This window comes from Myodes glareolus, chromosome 10 (assembly GCF_982192425.1).
Source record: "Myodes glareolus chromosome 10, mMyoGla1.1, whole genome shotgun sequence".
NCBI lineage: Eukaryota > Metazoa > Chordata > Mammalia > Rodentia > Cricetidae > Myodes > Myodes glareolus.
The window spans coordinates 13,233,588-13,253,133 of NC_142035.1; the positions used below are offsets into that span (position 1 = coordinate 13,233,588).

General features: G+C 49.9%; 1 protein-coding gene and 1 long non-coding RNA gene across 18 annotated transcripts in view; one reads left to right on the forward strand and one right to left on the reverse strand.

Annotated features, from left to right (window-relative positions):
* Positions 1–267: 267 nt before the first annotated feature.
* On the reverse strand, positions 268–1,549 carry LOC146892744 (uncharacterized). Its single transcript, XR_015003999.2, has 2 exons — positions 1,310–1,549; positions 268–590 (listed from the first exon to the last, which is right to left on the reverse strand). It is a non-coding gene; the product is annotated as an uncharacterized LOC146892744 (long non-coding RNA).
* Positions 1,550–3,141: 1,592 nt separating this feature from the next.
* Positions 3,142–19,546, forward strand: part of Zmynd8 (zinc finger MYND-type containing 8) — a 95,440-nt gene continuing 79,035 nt past the window's right edge. For 2 of the 17 annotated variants that reach the window (XM_087911001.1, XM_087910991.1), the window contains exons 1-2: positions 3,812–4,039; positions 12,513–12,583. In XM_087911001.1, the coding sequence (XP_087767127.1) occupies positions 4,026–4,039; positions 12,513–12,583 (85 nt within the window). In that variant the 5' untranslated portion in view covers positions 3,812–4,025. Of the gene's footprint in view, positions 3,167–3,808; positions 4,040–4,236; positions 4,472–5,238; positions 5,308–8,640; positions 8,861–8,976; positions 9,036–12,512; positions 12,584–19,546 lie in introns of those variants that run through there. The other 15 variants (XM_087910981.1, XM_087910987.1, XM_087910989.1 and 12 more) reach the window with 14 other exon arrangements.

The window sequence follows — 19,546 nt, forward strand, 5'->3', positions numbered from 1 at the left end:
TGGGCCAGCCAGCCCTTCCCCTCCTCCAAGGCTAGCTGTCTTGACACCACCGCTTGGCTTCCCAGAAGCCGGATTCTGACCTTGTAAGCGCAGCGGCAATGAGCTACGCACACAGGCTTCTTTCTACGTTGTATTTTGAGACAAGGTCTCCCTAAGTCACCCAGCTAGCCCTCCATGATGCTCAAGGCTGGTTCCAGACTTTCCATCCTTCTAACTCAGACCCTCTCTCCACCCAGGAGCTGGGATTACAGGCCTGCACCACCAGGCTTAGTGAAAGAGACAGGCTTTAATATCGTCTTATTAGCTCATTACTTATTAATATCACCGAGGAGCGAGCTTGTCTAGGCCTCTGCTGCCTTTTCGATGCAGAAGCGTGATGGTTGTTGATTTTTTTTTCCCCCCTTCCCTTGCATTGTCGTGGACTCCCAAACTCAGCACAAAGTGCATTCTGGATCTCACACTTGCCGGCATCGTGAGGACCATACACAGGCTTATTTATTTTTTTTAACTGTATCTCTGGTTTCTACGCACTGGCTGTCAGCAGCCAGCTCTTCTCCAGTTGTGACAGCCCAGAAGTCTCCAGTTGTCACCTAGGTTGGGGGACAAAATTGCGTCTGTCAGAATGCACAGATTTTAAGAAATATAAAAGCCCCATTTGAGGTGGCAATCTAGCAAGAGGATTGTACGGGAAAGGGGGCTTGCCCTGGGCCTCAGCTGTAATGGGCAGTTGCATCCGTTGAGTTCGATGGCTCCCAGCTCTGTGGCTCAGAATTCGAAGCCCACCTAAGGGTGCTCTCCCACTCTTTAAATAGTTTATTTTTATTTCATGTGCATTGGTGTGTTGCCTACATTGTGTGTCTGTGTGAGGGTGTCGGAGGAACTGGAGTCACAGATCACTGTGAGCTGCCACGCTGGTGCTGGGAATTGAACCCAGGTCCTCCGGAAGAGCAGCCCGTGCTCTTAGGGGCTCGCCATTGCAGCCTCAGTTCAGCCTCACTTCCGTGAGAGGCCGAAGTAATCCAGGACTACTATTGGGTTGGAAGTCAAAAAGAGGCATCTGCTGGCTGTGTGACCCTGAGCTGCACAGGGCTTCTCTGGGCCCAGTTCAAGCTCTGTAGCCAGTCCTTGCCCCGACGCAGTCAGCCTGTGCAGCACAGACTGGCAGCCCAGCAGAGAGGCCTTCAGAAGTGTTTTCTGTTTTTTGCCATCAGCCACATTCCGTCAAGCCCAAGATCAGCCTTGGCGGGTGGGCGGGACTCAGGCTTCCTCCACAATCTGTGTCCTTCCCAGATTCCCGTCTGCACCCTACCTTTGCCTCCAGGCCAGTCACATTTCCCAGATAACCTCAGCCAAGCCTGAATGGCAGCTGCGTTCCTCAAACAAAGCTGTTCCAATAGATCGCTAGCAGGCCGTCAGCTTCCTGCTCTTTGCCCCAGAAAACAGTTCAAGTGACCAGATGCAGGGAGAGAGGGAGGGAGAGAGAAGGAAGAGAGAGAGAGAGAGTGTGTGTGTGTGTGCGCGCGCGCGTGCACGCTGCAATTACTTATGCACCAAGCTCTAACCCATGGTATCCATGAACACTCGGCTGTGTATTTCCTTCTCCAGTTGTGAAGTTAGGTGCCCATGAGCTCTGTCAGCAGCCCCCTTGGTGTTTATTTCCCTAAAGCAATATTTCATGTGAGCAGTGGTGGAGGCCTCTGCCACATGAATGGGAGGGAGAGGAAAATGTGCCCGGATCAGGCCTCTGGTTCCCCATTTGGTCCCAGTCAGGGTTCCCTCCCCAGTAAGAGCTGACTCCTCCCTCTGGGTGAGGCCAGGCCTGTTGTCCTGAGTGCCTTTGTCAGGCCTCGTGGCTCTGGAGATGTCCTCTCCGAATCTTGGCCTCAGCCCGTTAAAACAACAAAATCCTGTCTTGTTTCCAAACCCAGGGCTCTTCCCCGCAGTAGTGTGTTTAGATTCCTGGCTGGTTCTGGATCCTGATAGCAGATCTGCAGCCAGGGAGAAGGCATGCTGGCCTGCTGGGCATCTGTTGTCCTTGGGGGGCTGGGAGAGCAAGCGAACAGCTCCACTCTTATTTGAGGAATGGTGGGGGGGGCAGGAATGAGTCCTAATTTCAGTCGCCAAGGGGAGACTTTATTGCTTCCTGGGTCCGCCTCCTGGTGTCTGGCTGAACCAACTCCAGCCCCCAAAGAAAGGTGTTTATTTAGCTTCTGTTTTTTAAAAACTATATCTTGTTAATTAAGGACGTTGTTTAAAAAATAACTAAAGAATAGGAGAGAGGCTAGGGCAGTCTAAGAGTCTTCTCTTTGCCTTTTCTACAAACGCACCTTTTAGGAAGAAACTGGCGTTGGCCTCCCACCCGGCACTACTGAAACGAGCAGAATTATAAGCAGGTCTGAGAAACTAGTTAATATTTTACTGGGGAGTAGAGCCAGGGATTCGGGGGGTGGGGGGAATTGCCAAGTGTGAGGCTGTGTGTGAAATCGCCTTTCCATCTGCCTTAGGGGACGAGAAGAAGCAGTTCTCTGTGGAAATAAATTGAAGCAAGAACCCTTATGAAGCCCAGGGGATTTGTCTGCCCACCAAACAGAGCCCAGTTCCCCCCAGAACACACATACAGGGGCGATTGTGGCAGAAAGGGCTAACCTGTGGGTGTGCAGGCCTGACTATAATGGACGTTCTTGTTTCCTGGCCGGGTTTGACATCTTTCTCTGTCCCTCTGGATTTAAATGGCTTCTCAGACACTGCCTGTATGCCCTGGATTCAGAAGGTCCACGCCTCCTTGGGAAGCAGAGGCGAGAAGGCAGTTAGCGCTCTCTCTCTCTTTCTCTCTCTCTCTCTCTCTCTCTCTCTCTCTTTCTCTCCCTCCCTCCCTCTCTCCCTCTCTCCCTCTCTCTCCCTCTCTGCATCTGCCCGGAGAGCTTCAGCTGGTATTTTTCCACAGGCCTTTTCTGCAATCTCAGGGCCTAGTTTTTCCCAGCGAGGCCCAGAGTCCGAGAGAGGGTTAACAGGCAGGAAGCTGAAGGCATCACAGACTAACACGGAAGTCAGATTTTTGTTTAACTGACAGGTTTAGCAGGCCTCATCGGTGGGGGAGGGAGCTGGGAAGGGAGGTCTGTAGTTGGAGGCATGTGGCCTGCTAGCAACGCATTTGGCTTTTCTTAGGGTAAGCTTGGGGAGGGTTCCCCCACTTGCCATCTTGACAGAGAGACCCTTTTGGTTTTTCTTTGAGGACCGCCAGGAGGTGGTGAGAGGTTGTAGACTCCCAGCCTTGCAAATGGCTCTGTGGGCCTGCTTTCTCCTACAGGCACTTTGACCATGACTAGGCAAACTTGACCACTCCTCCCCACAGCAGCGGCTCCTCAGCTTTCAGGAACCTGGCTGCCCCTTGCTGATTTGTTGGGGGCCTCCCTTGGGCGCCTGTTTTCCCTCCCCAGCCCCTCAGAGGCCTGCATCTGGCCTTGCCCCTCTTGCTCCTGTCTCCCTGGGGCTTTCCAGCCCTCAGCTCGACTTTCTCCTTTGAGACCCCACTCAAGCGGGCTTGCTCTAGAAAACGGCCCGCTTGCCTCCTTAGAAAAGGACTTCTGTGTGGGGGCAGGTGTGGATGAGCCCTCCAGCCCACCCCAAAAGGGCTCTTCCCAGTGGCATCCTGGCCTCAGGCTTCGCTGGAGCAGGTCAGGCTGGCTGCACAGGTTTGCCAGGACCGGGGAATCTCGCCAGGGTGTGGGAGAAGTGCGTGCGGGGGCCCCTTTCCCAAGTTTTTCTTCCTGCAAAAGGCCTAGCTTGGCCTGTCTTTTTCTATGCACAGGATGGCTCTTGCTCACCCGAGCCTCACAAAGATAATCGCTCAGGAAGTGTTTCAGCCAATCCGCGACGGCTTTACACTCCGATTTGCCGAGGCAGCCAATCGGGGATGAGCTTTTATTAGGCGGCCAGATCATCAGCCGAAGTGCCAAACCCTTTTTCTGTGAGAACTAGGAGCCTGTCCTCCATGTTTTATAAGTATTGACATTACACAGTTAACAATGCATCCACAGAGGTAAGCTCGCCTTTTTAACCATCTTTTCCCCCCTCCCTCTGAGCCATGCGACTTGTGGACTAGCAGTGTGATTTCTCTGTAGTCTGGCTGGGCCACACTCACCCCCCCAGAGCACTTAGGCTAACTTGGGACTGTTTAGAGAGATTTTTTTTTCCTTTCTTGGGTCACATGGCTAAGTAGCCATTAGCCACAGCTTGATTTTACAGGCTGGTGAGGGCCTGGGACACTTTACTCTGTCCAGGACATAGAATTTCTGGAATACTTTGAAGCTAGATCCTGGTGTGCCAAAAGAGTAGCTATTATTTTATTTCCCCTTCTTTTTTTTTCCCCTCTCCCTTCCTCCCTCTCTCCCTCTCTGAACAGTCCCCCCCCACCCCCACCCCTGCACTATTGTCTGCTCTGTCACATGCCTGCTGGGGAAGAAAATGGAAGGTAAGCCAGAAGGTCCTCTCCCAGCCCTGCTCAGGACTGCGTGTGGCAGATAGCAGAACAAGCAAGCCTGCTTCTCCAGAGAGGTTCTGGGAAAGGCTGGGCTAAGTTCTGGCAAGAGAGGATGTGTGTTTGTTTGCAACAGAACCCAGGCCTGAGCAAGAGCTGTGCTCAGGGAACCAGGCTGGGCCTAGGTGGGTGGTGGCGTGTGGACGCTCCTCTTCCTCCACTGTGTTTCACACTTAACAACGACATTGTTCAGCCTTTTTTTTTTTTTTTTTCCTGACTTAGCTTTGGTACAGAGTGTTCTTCAAGTCAGCCTACAGCCAGCAAATGGTTCTCAAAGTGTTTTCTAGCCTCTGAGGGAGTTTTGGGAGTAGGGTTGGTGCCTGGGGGGTGGGTTGGGAGTTGGGATGGGGAGAGATTTTGAATAACATCCTGCAGGGAAAAAAAAAAACCTGGGAGGACTCTAACTCCTTTAGCTTTCTAGTCTTGCATGATTTTCCATGGGCTAATGTTTCTTTTATCCTTGTTTTCTTGTCCCTCTTTTTTTTTTTTTAAACCATTGTATCATCTTCTGGCCTCTGTTATACAGTGTAGAGGATGTAAGATCATACCTGAGGCTCATGACAGCATCTCATACCCAGTTGCTGGGCTGTGTTGGTGGTGGTGGTGGTGGTGGTGGTGGTAGTGGTGGTGGTGGTGGTGGTGGTGCGCGTTTTTAATAATACCATGTAACTGTTTACAAAAAATTTTCCTTTTTGGTCAAGTCCCAAATCTGCCAGCTTGTTCTCTCTTCCTAACTGGAAAAGTGGGACGGTTGCTTGAACGTATGTTGGGTAAGTAAAGCAATCCATCTCCTCTGGCCGTGTAGCAAGAGTTCGGTGAACATTTGGGGTCTGTTGTAATGTGGGGGAGGTGGCTTCTAAAGAGTGCCTTGGGTTTAGGTGATGGCTTAAGTCCACTGTTGTTCCTGCTAAGCTGCAGTTAGGACTGCTGGTCTCACTTCCTGTTTACCCTCAGCTGGGGAGGAATTGCTGGGTTCCCTGTGACTTGCAGCTAGACCTGGAATTGTGTCTGGGTCTTCTGAACTCTGGGTAGGTGGCCTGCTTGTGAGGTGTGAACAAGACTGTTTGTTCTTAGGGGTTCCAGAGCCCCCCCCACGGGGGGGGGGTACGTGCCTGTGTGTGCCTTATGTTGCCATATGTAACTTAACGGTGTTTACATCTAGTACAGAATCCTCTCCATTGCCAAACTAGGTTTGGCTTAGGACTCACTGACCACCAGTTTCAGCCTTTACCCCCTGAAGCCTGCTCCACGCTTCTCTGTGCATGCTGGCTTTTCATTCACCCTAATTCTAAGGGTGCAGTTAGAATCTTAAAGTGACAAAAGTCGACTTTTCTCTTAGCCTGTATCTCCAGGGTCTGCCTGGAAGCTCACGACGTTTATTTCCAGCTTTGAGATCCATGCAGCCTGCAATGGAAGTGCGGCCCCAGTGTGCAGTGGTCTCAGACCAACTTCACAGGCTCACTAATCTTTCTCTTTCCATGTTCAAGCAACTCGCCCTTTGACACCAGTTGGAAAAGGTTCATTTAGTAAAGAGATCGGATGAAATTATGAACTGGGCAGTCTGTGTGAGGCAGGCCAGCGTCTCTGAAGTAAAAAGATGGCTGTAATGTTCTTTAACCCGTGCCACTGGCCCACACGAGTTCTGCTACTCTCTCTCTCTCTCTCTCTCTCTCTCCTTATCTCTGTTGCTGTAAATGGAAATTACAACCTGAGGTTCTTGTGGTCTTCCCCAGAACCAGTGGCTAATCAGAGGCCTCCTGGTTTGCCTCTCTCAGTATTTGCATAACTTGTCAGGCTGGAAGGAAACTTGAGGGCAAAGCAATTGTCCTCTGAGAGCTTGCATTAAAATGGCTCCCACAGGTTTGGAAAGCCGGGGTCTGTTTGTGAATGTGAACCCCAGCCAATTTCCTAACCCTGGCTCAAGCTGCCCAATTTTCCTCATGGCCACCACCATGCCCGGGTTGGTAAAAAGTTAATTGCTTTCGAAGTAGCATTCTTTTCCAGTTACTAAAGGGAGAATAAAAAAAAATGACTGCATTGCAGTTGGACTCTGTGGGACCTCAGTGCTGGCTCACAGACTAGCCCAATGGGGTTCCTTTCCCCCTGCACTCTTAAACCAATAGATTTTGGGAAAAGATTGACAATTGCAGTGGCCTGAGTATACGACTTCTGGAAATTTCTACTTTTTTTTTTGTTCCTTTTAGGAAAAGCAGGTGGCCAAGCTGAAGAGATCCTCCATTCCATCCCTAGGATTCCCCATCCCCCACCTTGCTTCTCCTCATCAAGGTGGAAGGTTCAACACTTGTGCAAATTGCAGAGGGAAAACAGACTGAGGGGCTAGTTTCCCTTCCCTTCTGCCTCCCTGGTCCCCAAAGAGGATTTGCAGCTGCAGGGAGCAAATACGGACACTGGAGCTTTTGATCTCTCTTTCTCTTCCCCCTCCTCCCATCTTTCCTTCTCTGCCCCTCCCTCTCTCTCGCTCTCTCTCTTCCTCTGCCTCCCTCCCTCCCTCCTCTCTCTGTCCCCTCCCTTCGCCCCTTTAAGACCTTCCAGGATGGGTACACCATTCTGCTTCGGGAGATGAAGTGGCATTCACGTGGGGGAGGGGAGTCACTGCTTTTATTAGCTCCAGAAAATGGCCAGTGCTCAGTCTTAACTAGGAATTAATTACATATAACCACTCAGTAAACTTTCTTCAGGGTTTTTTTTCTAATTGTAGAGCCAAGAACATTGCAGAAGTCTAGTTATTTTATAATCAACGCTCAAAATGATTTGAGTCAGAAAGCAAGCATGAGGTCCCTTGGATTATAAATTAGGGGTGAAAACAATAGCTCTCCCCCCTTTCTTTCAGAGAGCCAGCGCATCAGGTCTTAAAGAAAAGGTTGTATGTGGGGCAGGGGGGTCATAGAAGACTGGGTGCTGGTCACCCACAGGCAAGGTATGTTTGGGAAGTCCAATCTAGTCAAATGTGTGATCTCTTGTTTCTGTTTGCTCTCTTTCTCCTCCTGGCTCCTCTGACCCAGGCACACATTTGCTAGCTCCTGGTCTCTTTGCTTTTGGTTGACCCTGAGAAGACACATTCAAGGGGCCCGGCCCCATGGCTGAGATGTAAAAGGCAGTAGTGGGTTTAGAAGTCTTCACGGTTTTTCTTCAAAGGCAAAAAGCAAGTCAGGAGTCACTCTTGGCCTCAGGTTGCTGGGCTCTGCTTGCCCTTCCCCCCGCTTCGGTTCTGTTTTCCTTACAGACAAACAGGGAGGCCCTGCCAGCTCTGCAGCCTGCATACTGCCAGGCCGGCCCTTCCTACCCGGATCTCCTACCTGCAGACCGGCTCCCAGCCAGCGACCCGGCCTCGCCCGGCTCAGCCACGGGCATGGTGCCCCCTTTCTCCCTAGGAGCTGAAAAACTGTCACCTTGAAACTCCCTGCTCCCAGAGTTGGAGGAATCCTGTAGCTCTTAGACCTTAGCAGTCAATGACATTGGCCATCATGACGCTATTATTAATAGTTCGGCCTGTGAAGGGGGCTTTGCAAAAATGCATTGTTACCTCCCAGGCCCCGTGGGGGGAGGTGGACGGAAACCTCATTTGTGAGAGTCATCTTCTGTGGACTAGGGTTTCTCCTTTGTAGACCCGAGGGGTCTGTCCTTGGTGATCTCTGTTAGCAGGGGTGGCTGCTGTATTTGGCAGTTTTTAGGCTCACCATCGTTCTGAATTTTCAGCTTGGCCTCAGACAGAGGTGCAGTCCTGTCGCTCTGCGTCTCCTATGCCTGCTGTTCTGAGAGCTTTCCTTTTACCTGGAGAGAAGGGATGTCGAGCTGCTCTGGACTCAGAAGGGCACGAGCTTCCTCCCCTGCAGCCTGCTCTCCAGGACTGATCTGCGTGCAGAGACACCTGTCTGTCTCCACATTATGCCAGGGGGCTGCGTAATTCCTAACCTTCCACCCACCTCAGTGCAGGGCAAGGGGGCCCCAGCACAGTCTCCTGAGGAAGGCTGAGCGCCTGAAAGGGAAGGCTGGCTTTTCCTTGGGAACCTGTGACTTCACCAACTCCTGCCACTGACTGCAGTTTGTTTTTTTTTTTCCCTTTTCCTTTTTTTTTTTTTTTATTCTTCAAACGTTGGATTGTTGGTGTCCTTTGGTGGAGCATTTTCTAGTTCTGATGTTTATGAAGGCAGCTTTGGAACTAGCAGGGCTCCTTAAACATGAGCTCAGCTATTGAACAAACTGCTACCATTTTAGCTCCAATACAGGAATGAGGCACTGTTGCCAGCCGCCATTTTAAGAATCCTGCATAAATAGCTTAGCTCCGATGACTGCCCGTTTTAGGTGAGTGATTATAGAAAGCGCTTTGCTAACCGTCCTCCCCCTCCCCCAATTAAAGAAAATTATTTGCAGATTCAGAGGAGCATGCCTGGTTTTGTTTTGCTTTTGTTCCCCCCCTGTACATTTTGATGCTGACTGTTGTGACATGGAGGAGGAGGAGGAGGATGCTGTGCCTTGGGTATTAAGTATTTCTTACAGCCTGGACCCTTTTGGTATTTTTGAATGAAAGTAAAACCTGGGAGAAGCGCTTGGGAATGATGCATGATTCCTGAATTGCTGTGTGATCTTCTGACTGGGGCAGCAAGGTCTTCTTGTGCATGCTGGTTACGTGTTCTAGCTGGGTTACAGATTGTTGTAAAAGTCAAAGTATTAAGGGCACTTGGGAGAAGGAGGATCTGCCTATTGTATATCCATCCAGGCTTTTCCCCCTACCCCCTGTCAAATAGATGGCTTTTTCTTCTCTCTCTCTCCTTGGGAAGTGTTGAAGGGGTGAGATGCCTGGGAATTACGGATCAGCCCTGAGTCCTCAGAATTAATAATCAGAAGGTTTAAGGCGTCCTGGATGGACAGGAGTGCGGATGCAACTTTTAATTGCTCCTTTCCTCCTGGTGCATGTAGGTTTAGAAGGAAGACCGGGTTTCTTGCTTAAAGAATGAGTATGGGAGAGTCTTATTTTTTTTGGAAAGGGAAAAGGAGATGGAGTTGATTGTGTCTGCAGGTGCTGTATCTTCTTTCCGTGACAGTTTGTGGATCCACCAGTGAGTGACTTGGGTAAATGTGAGCCGAAGTGCTGATGGTCGCCTGTATACAGTGTATGCAACTAGTTGATACATTCTTTTTCTCTGTTTGCTTATTTTAACCCTGTTCTTTATGCATCCATTCACCCCATCAGACCTTCACAAAAATAGAATTGTCAATTTCTAAGCAGGACTTGTTCCTTTGTTGATTGAAATGATCAGCAGGGTTGTTGGGTTCTAGCAGCCGAGGGGGGGGGCTGTGCATGCTAGGACTTTTAACGTGTTAATGGCAAAAGTTCAAAGTATTTTTCTCCCGTTGCAGTTTTCTCTCTAAAGATTGTTATTTGGTTATCCGCCCCCACCCCTTCCACCCCACAATCTCCAAACAGCTCTTAAACTAAATTGCTCAGAATCTGTGGGGGCATTTAGAAAGGTATCAATCTTTTCTCATCAGCTCCTGTGATATGATCCTCTTAGTGCTTAACATTGAACAGGAAAAAAAAAAGAAAAGATAAGAAACCGAAGATTGTAGGTGAAAGGAAGTCCCTTGCATGTGGCTATTCTAAATGACTAATTTTGTGTTTTATTCGAAATGACTAATTTTGTATTTTGGTCTTTGCTTTTGTAAGTGGAGTGTTTTTGTTTGCTTGTTTTTCCTTTCATTCACAGGCACTGCCATTTCAATTTAGTCAAATACAAGTTGTGCACTTGTGCGAGTGTGCCTGTGTGTGTGCACGTGCGCGCGCATGTTCTTGCACAGATGGGGGTTGCCTCTGAAGGGACAGCTTGCTGTTGTGTGAAAAGGATGGTTTTCTTCAATTGTGCTGGAAATCCTAGGCTCAAAACCGGTGATGCTATAGCTAAAGTCAGGTGACTATGGCGATCACTTGTAATGCTTGGGAAGATAAGCCAGCTTACCCCCCACTTCTGTTTCAGAATTGATTATCCTAAACTCAGCAGCAAACAGCCACTCCGAGAAACTACTTTGCATTTTCTTAGCATCTCGGCACTCCCGCCTGAAGTATTCAGCCCTTCTGGGCTCTTACAAGCCACATAATTGTTCTCTCCAGTGCAGGCCTCCCGCCTTGATCAATACACCTTTCAATGTTCCCATCATGATAGAAATCCTTCAAGTGGGTTTTGTTGCGGGGTAGGGTGGGGGCTCTCTGTGAGTCGTAATTATTCCTTTCCCCCCTGGTTTTTATTTGGAGCACAGACTAGCACTGTTCCCACCCCTCAAAATATGGGTGGCATCTGTTTTAAATGCTTCCTGCTGGAGAGGGGAGCAGAATTCTAGTTGCTTTGAAAGACCAAGGTTTAAGGTTGTCCTTTTGAAGTTAACCATCTACCCCATCTCTGCTGGCTGCAGGAAGCACCCCTCCAGCCGCACCTGGGGCACATAATCAGCATTCCAGGCAGGGTTTCTGAGTTGAGTTTGCTTTTCCCTGGAAGCTGGAGTAGAAACTACCTTCCACTGTCCCCTGTATTGTTCCCCCTTGGTGACGTGCTCAGGTCTGGCAGGCTGGTTTCTTTGGCAGAGGATCACCTGTGACAACGTGTCAGTATTTCTTTGGTGGTTTTGTTGTTGGTCTCTCTACAGATGCTGACTAAATGTCATTGTTACCAAGACTGGATCCATATCATAGTGCTAAGCGTGTTGTGTTAATATTTAAATTCCAACCTAAACTATCTCCCTCTCTTCTCTCTCTTGGGACTAGTTAAAGTCGAGGACTCTCAGCTCTTGTCATGAGCCATCATCTTTTCTCTTTCTGCCTAGTTCCTGTCTTGAATTCTGCCCTCCCAACACACCTGGAGCTCTCCCAAACGCGACTCCATCTTACCCTGAGCTTCCAGGCCTGAGGCCGCCTTTTGGACCCGTCATTTTTGCCTTGTCACTCCCACAGAGCACAGGACACAGACGGGACGGTCTTCTCTGCTCTCTTCCTGTCTTCGAGCCTTCCCGATGGAAAATTCCAGCCACATCAGTTGGTGATGCGTCCGTTTCTTCTTACTGAGCCACGATTGATAGCTTCTCATAGAAATGGCATCTGGAAATGCCTGGAATGTTCTCACACCTATAAGAGCAGATCTGAATTTCCTTTGGTTTGGCTTTTGAAGTGTTAGGGGCTTGGAGGGGGGAGGGTTCAGAGATGACAGGACCTGCTCTTGTCTAACCTGTGTTCCAGCAGAGAAGAGAGGGTTCTGGACGACAGACCCTCCTGGCTAAGGGGTTCTGCCTGCCTCCTTTCTTATCCCAGCTCTCCACTCAACCTGTGCCTTTTAAATAATCCTTCCTCATTCCTCTGTCTGTGCTGGAGTGTAATTAGCCACAGTTCAGAAGGAAGCCATGCCTGCTGGGGTTCAGGCTGCCTGGAGACCCTGGGGTCCTGATTCCTAGGATAAAGGCTGGTTGAGTCTGGCCATGTTTTTCTACCTTGTAATTTAACCAGTACGTCTGTTTTCATGTTCCTGCCTCATTGGAGGGCTATTAGGTTCAGGATGGGGAGGCCATGCGTTAGGGATTCTGGGTACCCAGTGGAAGGCTCTAACCTGCCTGTGTGGCACCCTGGTGTCAGCAATGAGAAACTTGGCTAATTTGAAGGCCCGGTTCTTTAGGCTAGAAGTGGGTAGGTTGTATTGGAGTTCATAAACTAAGAACATGTGCCCCCTCCCATCTCCTAATGAATGGCATGACAATTGAAATATTAATTTGGCTTTTTCAAAAAGTATTTTTAGTATTCTAGTGTTCTAAAGAAGTCCGTTCATCATCTTCACACTTGGTTGGAATCAGGTGTGCTCCCCGTCTCACACGACAAGGGTCTGGAGGGAAAGCGGGTTTGCTCTCTGGCTCCCCAGCAGCTGCCCCCACAGGGGCTGTCAGCAGCCTCCCTAAACAGACCTAATTTGTTCTATTTCAGCTTGGCTGAGGAGGAAATAAAAACTGAACAGGAGGTGGAAGAGGGAATGGACATTTCCACTCGCTCCAAAGGTGAGTGAAAAAAATCTCAGATTATCTGCTCAGTTCTCGAGGAGGGGTGGGATTTCTTTTGTTGTTGTGGAGGGGTGAAATGTGGTTCTCCGAGCTGCTGGGCGTGACACCCGTCGCGCTGTAGGGTCCTTTGATGGATGAACCTAATTTCTGGAGACATCGTTCAGTCTTCTCTCCCTGCTGTGCCTGTGTAGGTGCACTGACTTGTCTGGAGTTGCCCTGTGGTAAATTTGGGGTGTGTGTCTGGGCCAGGGTGCCTGCCTGCCTCTCCCTAGAGCGATTCTAACAGGCTTCAAGAGTCTCAATGGTATGTTGCCTGCAGAAGCCACTGGGGTCTGCAGCTGTGGCAGATTTCGTGATTTTTAACAGCGGGCCTCTGGGCAATCTCCGGAGTGGGATGGGGCGGGCCGGCTTCTTTGGAAAATGGTGGTCTTGGTCAGCCATAACAAGGGAGTGAGGACGCCAGGGCCCTGCACTCAGAGCAAACTGTGGTGTCTGCTCTGCTGTTTACTCTGTTTGCTGGGAGCCTTGCTGCTCGGTGGGAGAGGTTGCGGGGCACCCCAAAGGGAGTATTTGTTTGCGCTCTGGGTGCTCACTGCAGCACTGTTTGCTGGAGTAGCCCAGCCACTGCATTGTTTTGTTCCTCTGCTGCTCACTGCTCTCTGGGAGGTAGGAGGGGCTGCAGGGCGGGTTGGCAGGAAGGGTTGGTACAGGTCCTTCCAGGAGGAGACTCTCATCTGGCCAGGATGTCATAAAATGTGACTTCCTAAAGGCACTTGGAAGAAAAGAACATGTCAGGGCTAAAACAAAAACAAAAACAAAAACCCCCAAAACAGACAGCCTTATTATTTGGGTCGAGCTAAGGGTCAGGTGGTCACTGAGAACTGGCTGAGGAGCAGGGAGAAGGAGGCAGGCTCACTGCCCTGTCGCTTGCCTCCATTGTCCCAGAATGTGCAGGCCATCTGAATTTCATTGCTCCTGGTGGCGAGGAGCCCAGAGTGCTGGAGCAGGGGATCCTTCTACCAGAGCCTTTGGCGGCAGTTGACCATGACTGAGGAAGCCCCTTGGAGCCCTGCTGTTGGGAATTGACCAATGAGGCAGATGACAGAGTAGAGAGAATGGGGAGCCATCTAGAGAGGGGCTGGGCGGTGTTGGGTTTCGTCTTTGTCTGTCTTGTGTCCCTCCCTTTTTAGAGTCAGGGTCTCACTATTATAGGTCTCACTAGGCCTGACTGGCCTAGAATGTGCTCTGTAGACCCTGTTGGCTCTGAACTCACAGAAATCCACCTGCCTCTGCCTTTTGAGTGCTGGGGTTAAAGGTGTGCCCTGTCACTCATGCCTGGCTCCTTTTATTATCTGTAAGCCCAGGTATGGAGCTTCTTTACACCTTAGGCTCCTCCCACCTAGGGCTGTCTGTGCCAGGGATACTGGTGTGTTTGGAGCTTGTGGGACACCATGGTCCTTCTTGTGCTGAACCTGTCCAGTCCCCTTCTGAGGCGGGAGGTGTAACCCTGCAGGTTACAAGATTGAGTCTCTAATGGGTGGTAAGTCGGTAGTGTGGGCTGTGTTGAGGCTGTCTCTTTCATGGACTCCTTGGCAGGCAGAGTAAAACCTCCTCCAGAAGGTCCACAGTGGTGACCCCCCCCCCAACTTGGCAAAGTTCACCAGGGGCTTGCTGTGCCCACTGTGGAGACTGTGTCATTATACAATAAGAGGTCCCTAGTTCATAACTAAATGCTCTTCCCTCTCTGTTGCTTGCCGGCTCTGGATGACCCGTGTCCATCTGCTTTTCCCAGGGCAGTGAGGACCATTCCTAAAAAGCATCTATAGGGCCGAGAAGATGGTTCAGCTGGTAAAGTGCTTGCTGAAGGTCTGAGTCAATCTCTTAACACTCGTGTAAAAATCCTGTCTCAATGTGAGATCCCCTCCAGAGAAGCACAAAGGGTGGACAACTCCTGAGGAGTAACAGCTGAAGTTGACCTCTGACCTCCACGCCTGCGCACACATGTGCACATGTGCACAGGCACACACCCTCACTTGTGCTTGTCTTCCAAGAGCTTGTGCTCCCTCCAGTGACCTCCTAACACCCTTACTGTCTGAAGTCACTGTGACCTGCCCCTTTCGCCTCCTTTCCTCCTGCAGCACCAACGTTCCCGACTTCGCTCCCTGTGCCCTTCTGTTTGTCCTGGGAGTTTGTGTCTCTGTCTGTCTGGAGCATGCTGCCCTGGGTCCTGGTAGCCTGCTTCTTATCACACAGACTTTTCTCAGATGTTTGCCAGAAAGACTTTTGGTGGATTTTGGTGGATGGAGGTAGCACGACTCCCACCCGACTTCACCCCTCTTCCCCATATCGAGATGTTCTGAATTCATCCTCTAAAGCCCACACTGTGTTCAGAGTTCCTCAGCTGTCCTGGGAAGGCCCTGTTTCTATTCCAGAACGCTACTGTGGCACTCTATGGCACCGTCTCCTTAGTAACCATTTCTCAGACCTTTATTTTTGATGACCTTGACATTTCCCAAATTGTACTCCTAAAAGAATTTTTTTTTTGGACAGAGACTCATGTAGCTCACACTTAAGCTTGCTGTGCTGTCCAGGGCGATAAGTGTGGGGGTCACAGGTGTGTGGCCCTGTGAGGTTTATGTGGTGTTGGGAGTGGAACCTGGGTCTTGCTAATGCTAGGTAAACATTTTACCGACTGAGCCACACCCTTGGTCCCCACACTGCAGTCCTTGGAAGGAAATTACTGAGCTACATCCCAGGAGCAGGAGACTGTGTCCCGCGTCCCTCTGCACGAGCACAGTGACTGTATTAGAACTCTGTACAATAGAGATACTGTTTCCCTATGTCATCGGTCTCTTTTTAAAAAAAAGGTTTATTTTTTGAAAAATTATGTGTTTTGGTGTTTGCGTGCATATATACCTGTGTGTACCTTGTGCATGGTTGGTGCCCACAGGGGCCAGAAGAGGGAATTGGATCCCCTGGAACATGGTTGTGAGCCATGTGGGTGCTAGGAATTAAACCCAGGGCTCTGGAAGTTATGCTCTTAACTTCTGAGCTGTGTCTCTCCTATGTGTTTCTTTGTTCCTTGATATTATCATGGACCCAGTGATCGGTTTTGTACTCTTGGGGTCACGCACTGCTACTTGGTACACATTGCTTCAGTTGGACGGCCCGGAGTGCTTTGTGCTGGCCCTGGGGATCCCTAGGACAGCCCCTATCATCCTGGGCTCTGTTTATGACTTTATGTTTGTGTTCTGCTTCAAGGCCCTTTCTGGGTCAGTGGTATTAGAAACCAGGATCCAGCTGTGCTCATCCACGCCAGGGTACTGCTCTCGGGTTCTCTGAGTTAACCGAGAAGCAGATGCATGGGCGTTACTACCTCTCTGTCGGGCGCGTTTGTGCCCACGCCTTTGTGTGTCCATGGCGGTTAGACACGAATTCATGGGTCTCCAATAACATGTATTTATTTTGAATACTTGTGTGCATATGTACATCCAAATACATGTACTGCTATACACATGTGGAGGTAGGGCAAAGACCGCTTACTGGAGTTGTGTGGGACTCTGGGTCCAAACTCAGATCCCCAGTTTTGACAGCAAGTGTGTTCCTCCATTGCACAGTGACTCAGCCTGCTGGCCTGTTGGTCTTTGCACTGTTGAAAGTGATTAGAGGCCCTGGCTTTGCTGGGAATCCGAGGGGAGAACTCCCCTTCCTTTCTAAGGGACTTTCTGTAAGCCCTTTGGTGGCTGTCCTGGTGGAGAGAGACTTACTCTGGCCTGCTGTTGTTTCCAGGACATCTTTCTCTCAGAATATTTATTTATTTTAAGTTATATGTATTTCCGGTTTGGTATGTACAAATGAATGTGGACGCCTGGGAGGCCAGCCGAGGGTTCCAGATCCCTGGCTCTTGGCATTGGACGCAATTGTGAGCTGCTGGATGTGGACGCTGGGAATTGAACTCAGGTTCTCTGCAAGAGTGGTTTGTGCTCTGGATTACAACGATTTTTTTTTTTGTTGTTGTTGTTTTTATTTTATCGAGACAGGCTTTCACTCTGTAGCCCAGGATGGCCTCTAACTCAGAGATCTGCCTGCCTCTGCTTCTGGAATGCTGGGATTAAAGGCGTGCGCCACTATGTCTAGTTTATTATTATGGTTGTTGTTATTATTATTACTTTGTTTTATGATTGTTGTTATTATTATTATTATTTTATTGTTATTTTGAGACGTGCTTTGCAGATCAGGCTGGCCTTGAGCTACTTGAAGAGTGCTGGGATTAAAGGTGTGTGTGCTTTTATGGGAGTTTCGTGCAACCCACACTGACCTTGAATTTATTGTGTGTTGAAGGCTGGCCTTGAACTCTGGATGTCTCTGACTTCTGTCCCCAAGTGCTGGGATTACAAGGGCGCAGGGCTCGCCCTGCCAGGGCGCTCTTCTGATACAGTCATCTGAGTGTCGTTCATATTTCACAGCCCGAACTTTGATCCCAGGGCACCGAGGTTCATAGAGTTGAAGACTGTGTGGCCAGGATGTGACGTGTGTGATGTGTTGGCACAAGGCTTATCCCTCTTTCAACCCCATTTATCTCCGAGGTCCCCACTGTGGTGATCCAGGCTGTGAACACGAATTGTCCCTTTAGACCCATTTTCTTGTGGTCCTCAGTGTTTAGTGCTTCAGTCCCCAAAAGTCAGAATCCTGTCTTTAAAAAAAAAAAAAAAAGAAGAAGTAGTAATTAATTAACCTGGAGAGGGGAGGAGGAAGAGACACATGTGTGTGCCAATCGCTGAGCGTGTGGCCTGTCTGATTGCTCTTTTTCTGTTATGAACAGTACAAGCCTGTCTGGACCATTTGGGAAGGAGCAGTAGGGTCCAGCAGGAAAGTGGTCAGTTGTCTCATGGTGGTGACAGGAAAGGCGTGGATGGCTCATTGACCCCAGGAACAGTAGGGCACATACGGGCCATGTGTCTGTGGCTGCCCTTTGGTTGCTGTCTAGACACTTGGACCCACCCTGGCTGTCTCCACAAGGAAATGAACATTCCTCAGGAGATGAGGTGGGGCATCTGGAGAAGCTCAGGATGTTCATCTGGGGTTGGTTGTGGGGGTAGGGGACAGACTCCAGCTGGCTCTGGGATCTCAGAGACGATAGTGATTGGTGGAGAGGCCAGGGCAAGCGCACTACCCCTCAGCTGCCTCTCTAGCCCTCAGTTGAAATGTTGTTTTAATGCATTTATTCTGGTGTGGGTGTCTTTGTGCCACAGGATATGTATGGAAGCCAGAAGACTGCTCATGAGACCTGGTCTTCAACTATGTGGGCCCTAGGATCGAACTCAGGTCCTCAGGCTCTCAGGCTTGACAGACAGCACCTTATCTTCTGAGCCATTTTCCCAGTTCAGGAACTTAGCACATAGCATAAGTTTTCCTCAAACCAGATGAAATCTTACTGCCTCAGATTCCCAAGTGTTAAGGCTTTGTTTTGTTTCTTTTTTTGAACTGAGATGATTTTCTGTTGCCCAGGCTAGTCTTGAACTGTGAGCCTAAGCGAGTAGCTGGGATAGCAGGCCATATGTCAATCCACTTAGCTTGGAATTCTTGTTGCTGTTGTTTAGTTTTTTGTTTTTGAGACAGGGTTTTTCTGTGTAACAGTCTTGGCTGTCCTGGAACTTGCTCTGTAGTCCAGGCTAGCCTCGTGGCCTCAAACTTACAGATACAGGCAGGAATCCTCCTGATTGTCTCCAGAGTGCATGGATTAAAGACAAACACCCACCCCCGCCCTGTGTGTATTTATTTATTGAATGTGTACACGTTCCATTGTGTGTGTGTGTGTGTGTGTGTGTGTGTGTGTGTGTGTGTGTGTGTGAAGGCACCCACCGAGCCGTCTCACCGGAGCTAGTTCAGACTTCTCAAGTTCTATTCAGATTCCCCATCCGTGGGGCCTTCAGGCTCTCCGGATTCTATCAGCTGCCCTTCCCGTGTAATCACTTATTATTAATAGGCTGGTTCCCGAGTCTATTGCTTCCTTTATATCATCCCTGGCATTTTCCAGAGCTCTCACTTCTCAGGAGACAAAGCCTTCCTGCTTTCAAGATGTCAGGGTGACATTTGTGTCCGAGGGTGACAATTTGCTGAAAGCTATTCAGACGTAAATCACAAGCACCATCCAGCTTCCAGGAGCGTTGGCACAGTGAAGGGTTCGTGAGTTCTTACCCGTGTGTGCACACAGTGTCGTCCGCACACAGCGTCCGCACATCGCCTCGCTGGTTTCCACCTCGCTGCTCTGATCTGTGCTTTCCCATTTCACAGTCTTGGAAACTGAGACTCATGATGATGCGTGAAGTTGCCAAGTAGGAAGCAGGGGCATGTTTTGTCTTTTGCTTTAAACCCCCAAATCGAACCCCTTCAGGGCCAGCAGATATACCTGTGGTGGCTGCCAGCATGGGGGAAATACAGGGGGGTTACTGGGTGGGGTGGGGGGTTCTACTTACTGCTCAGGGCCAGGGATTGGGCTCACTCGCGATGTCTGCTTGGATTGCCCCACCCTTCTCTTGCAACGGTAGCTCGTTTAGACACAGAGATGCAGACCAGTTTCTCGAGGATGGCACATACACCCGTAAACTCCTATCAAGGGGACAGAAATGGCCCACGGCTGTCATCTTGCATTCTCTGTGCTAGAATGGTCACAGCGTACTTCCTTGCAGGAGTTTGGTCATAACTGTGTGAGTCAGGCAAGGCCTGGCCTCATAGGCCGGAGACTGGGAGTCTGAAAAGCAGTCTGGTTCACTTCCCTGCATGGAGGCTCCCTGTTCAGGCTGCTTGCATCTCGATCCTGCTGCGTGTACATCTTGTGGGCATAATGGCGGTGTGCAGCTGTGCTGGGTCTGCCTTGTGTCACCAGTGCGAGGGACCGGTCCCCGCGGAAACCAGGCACAGATGTAGCGGAAGCCTAACACATTAAAATCCCAAACAGTG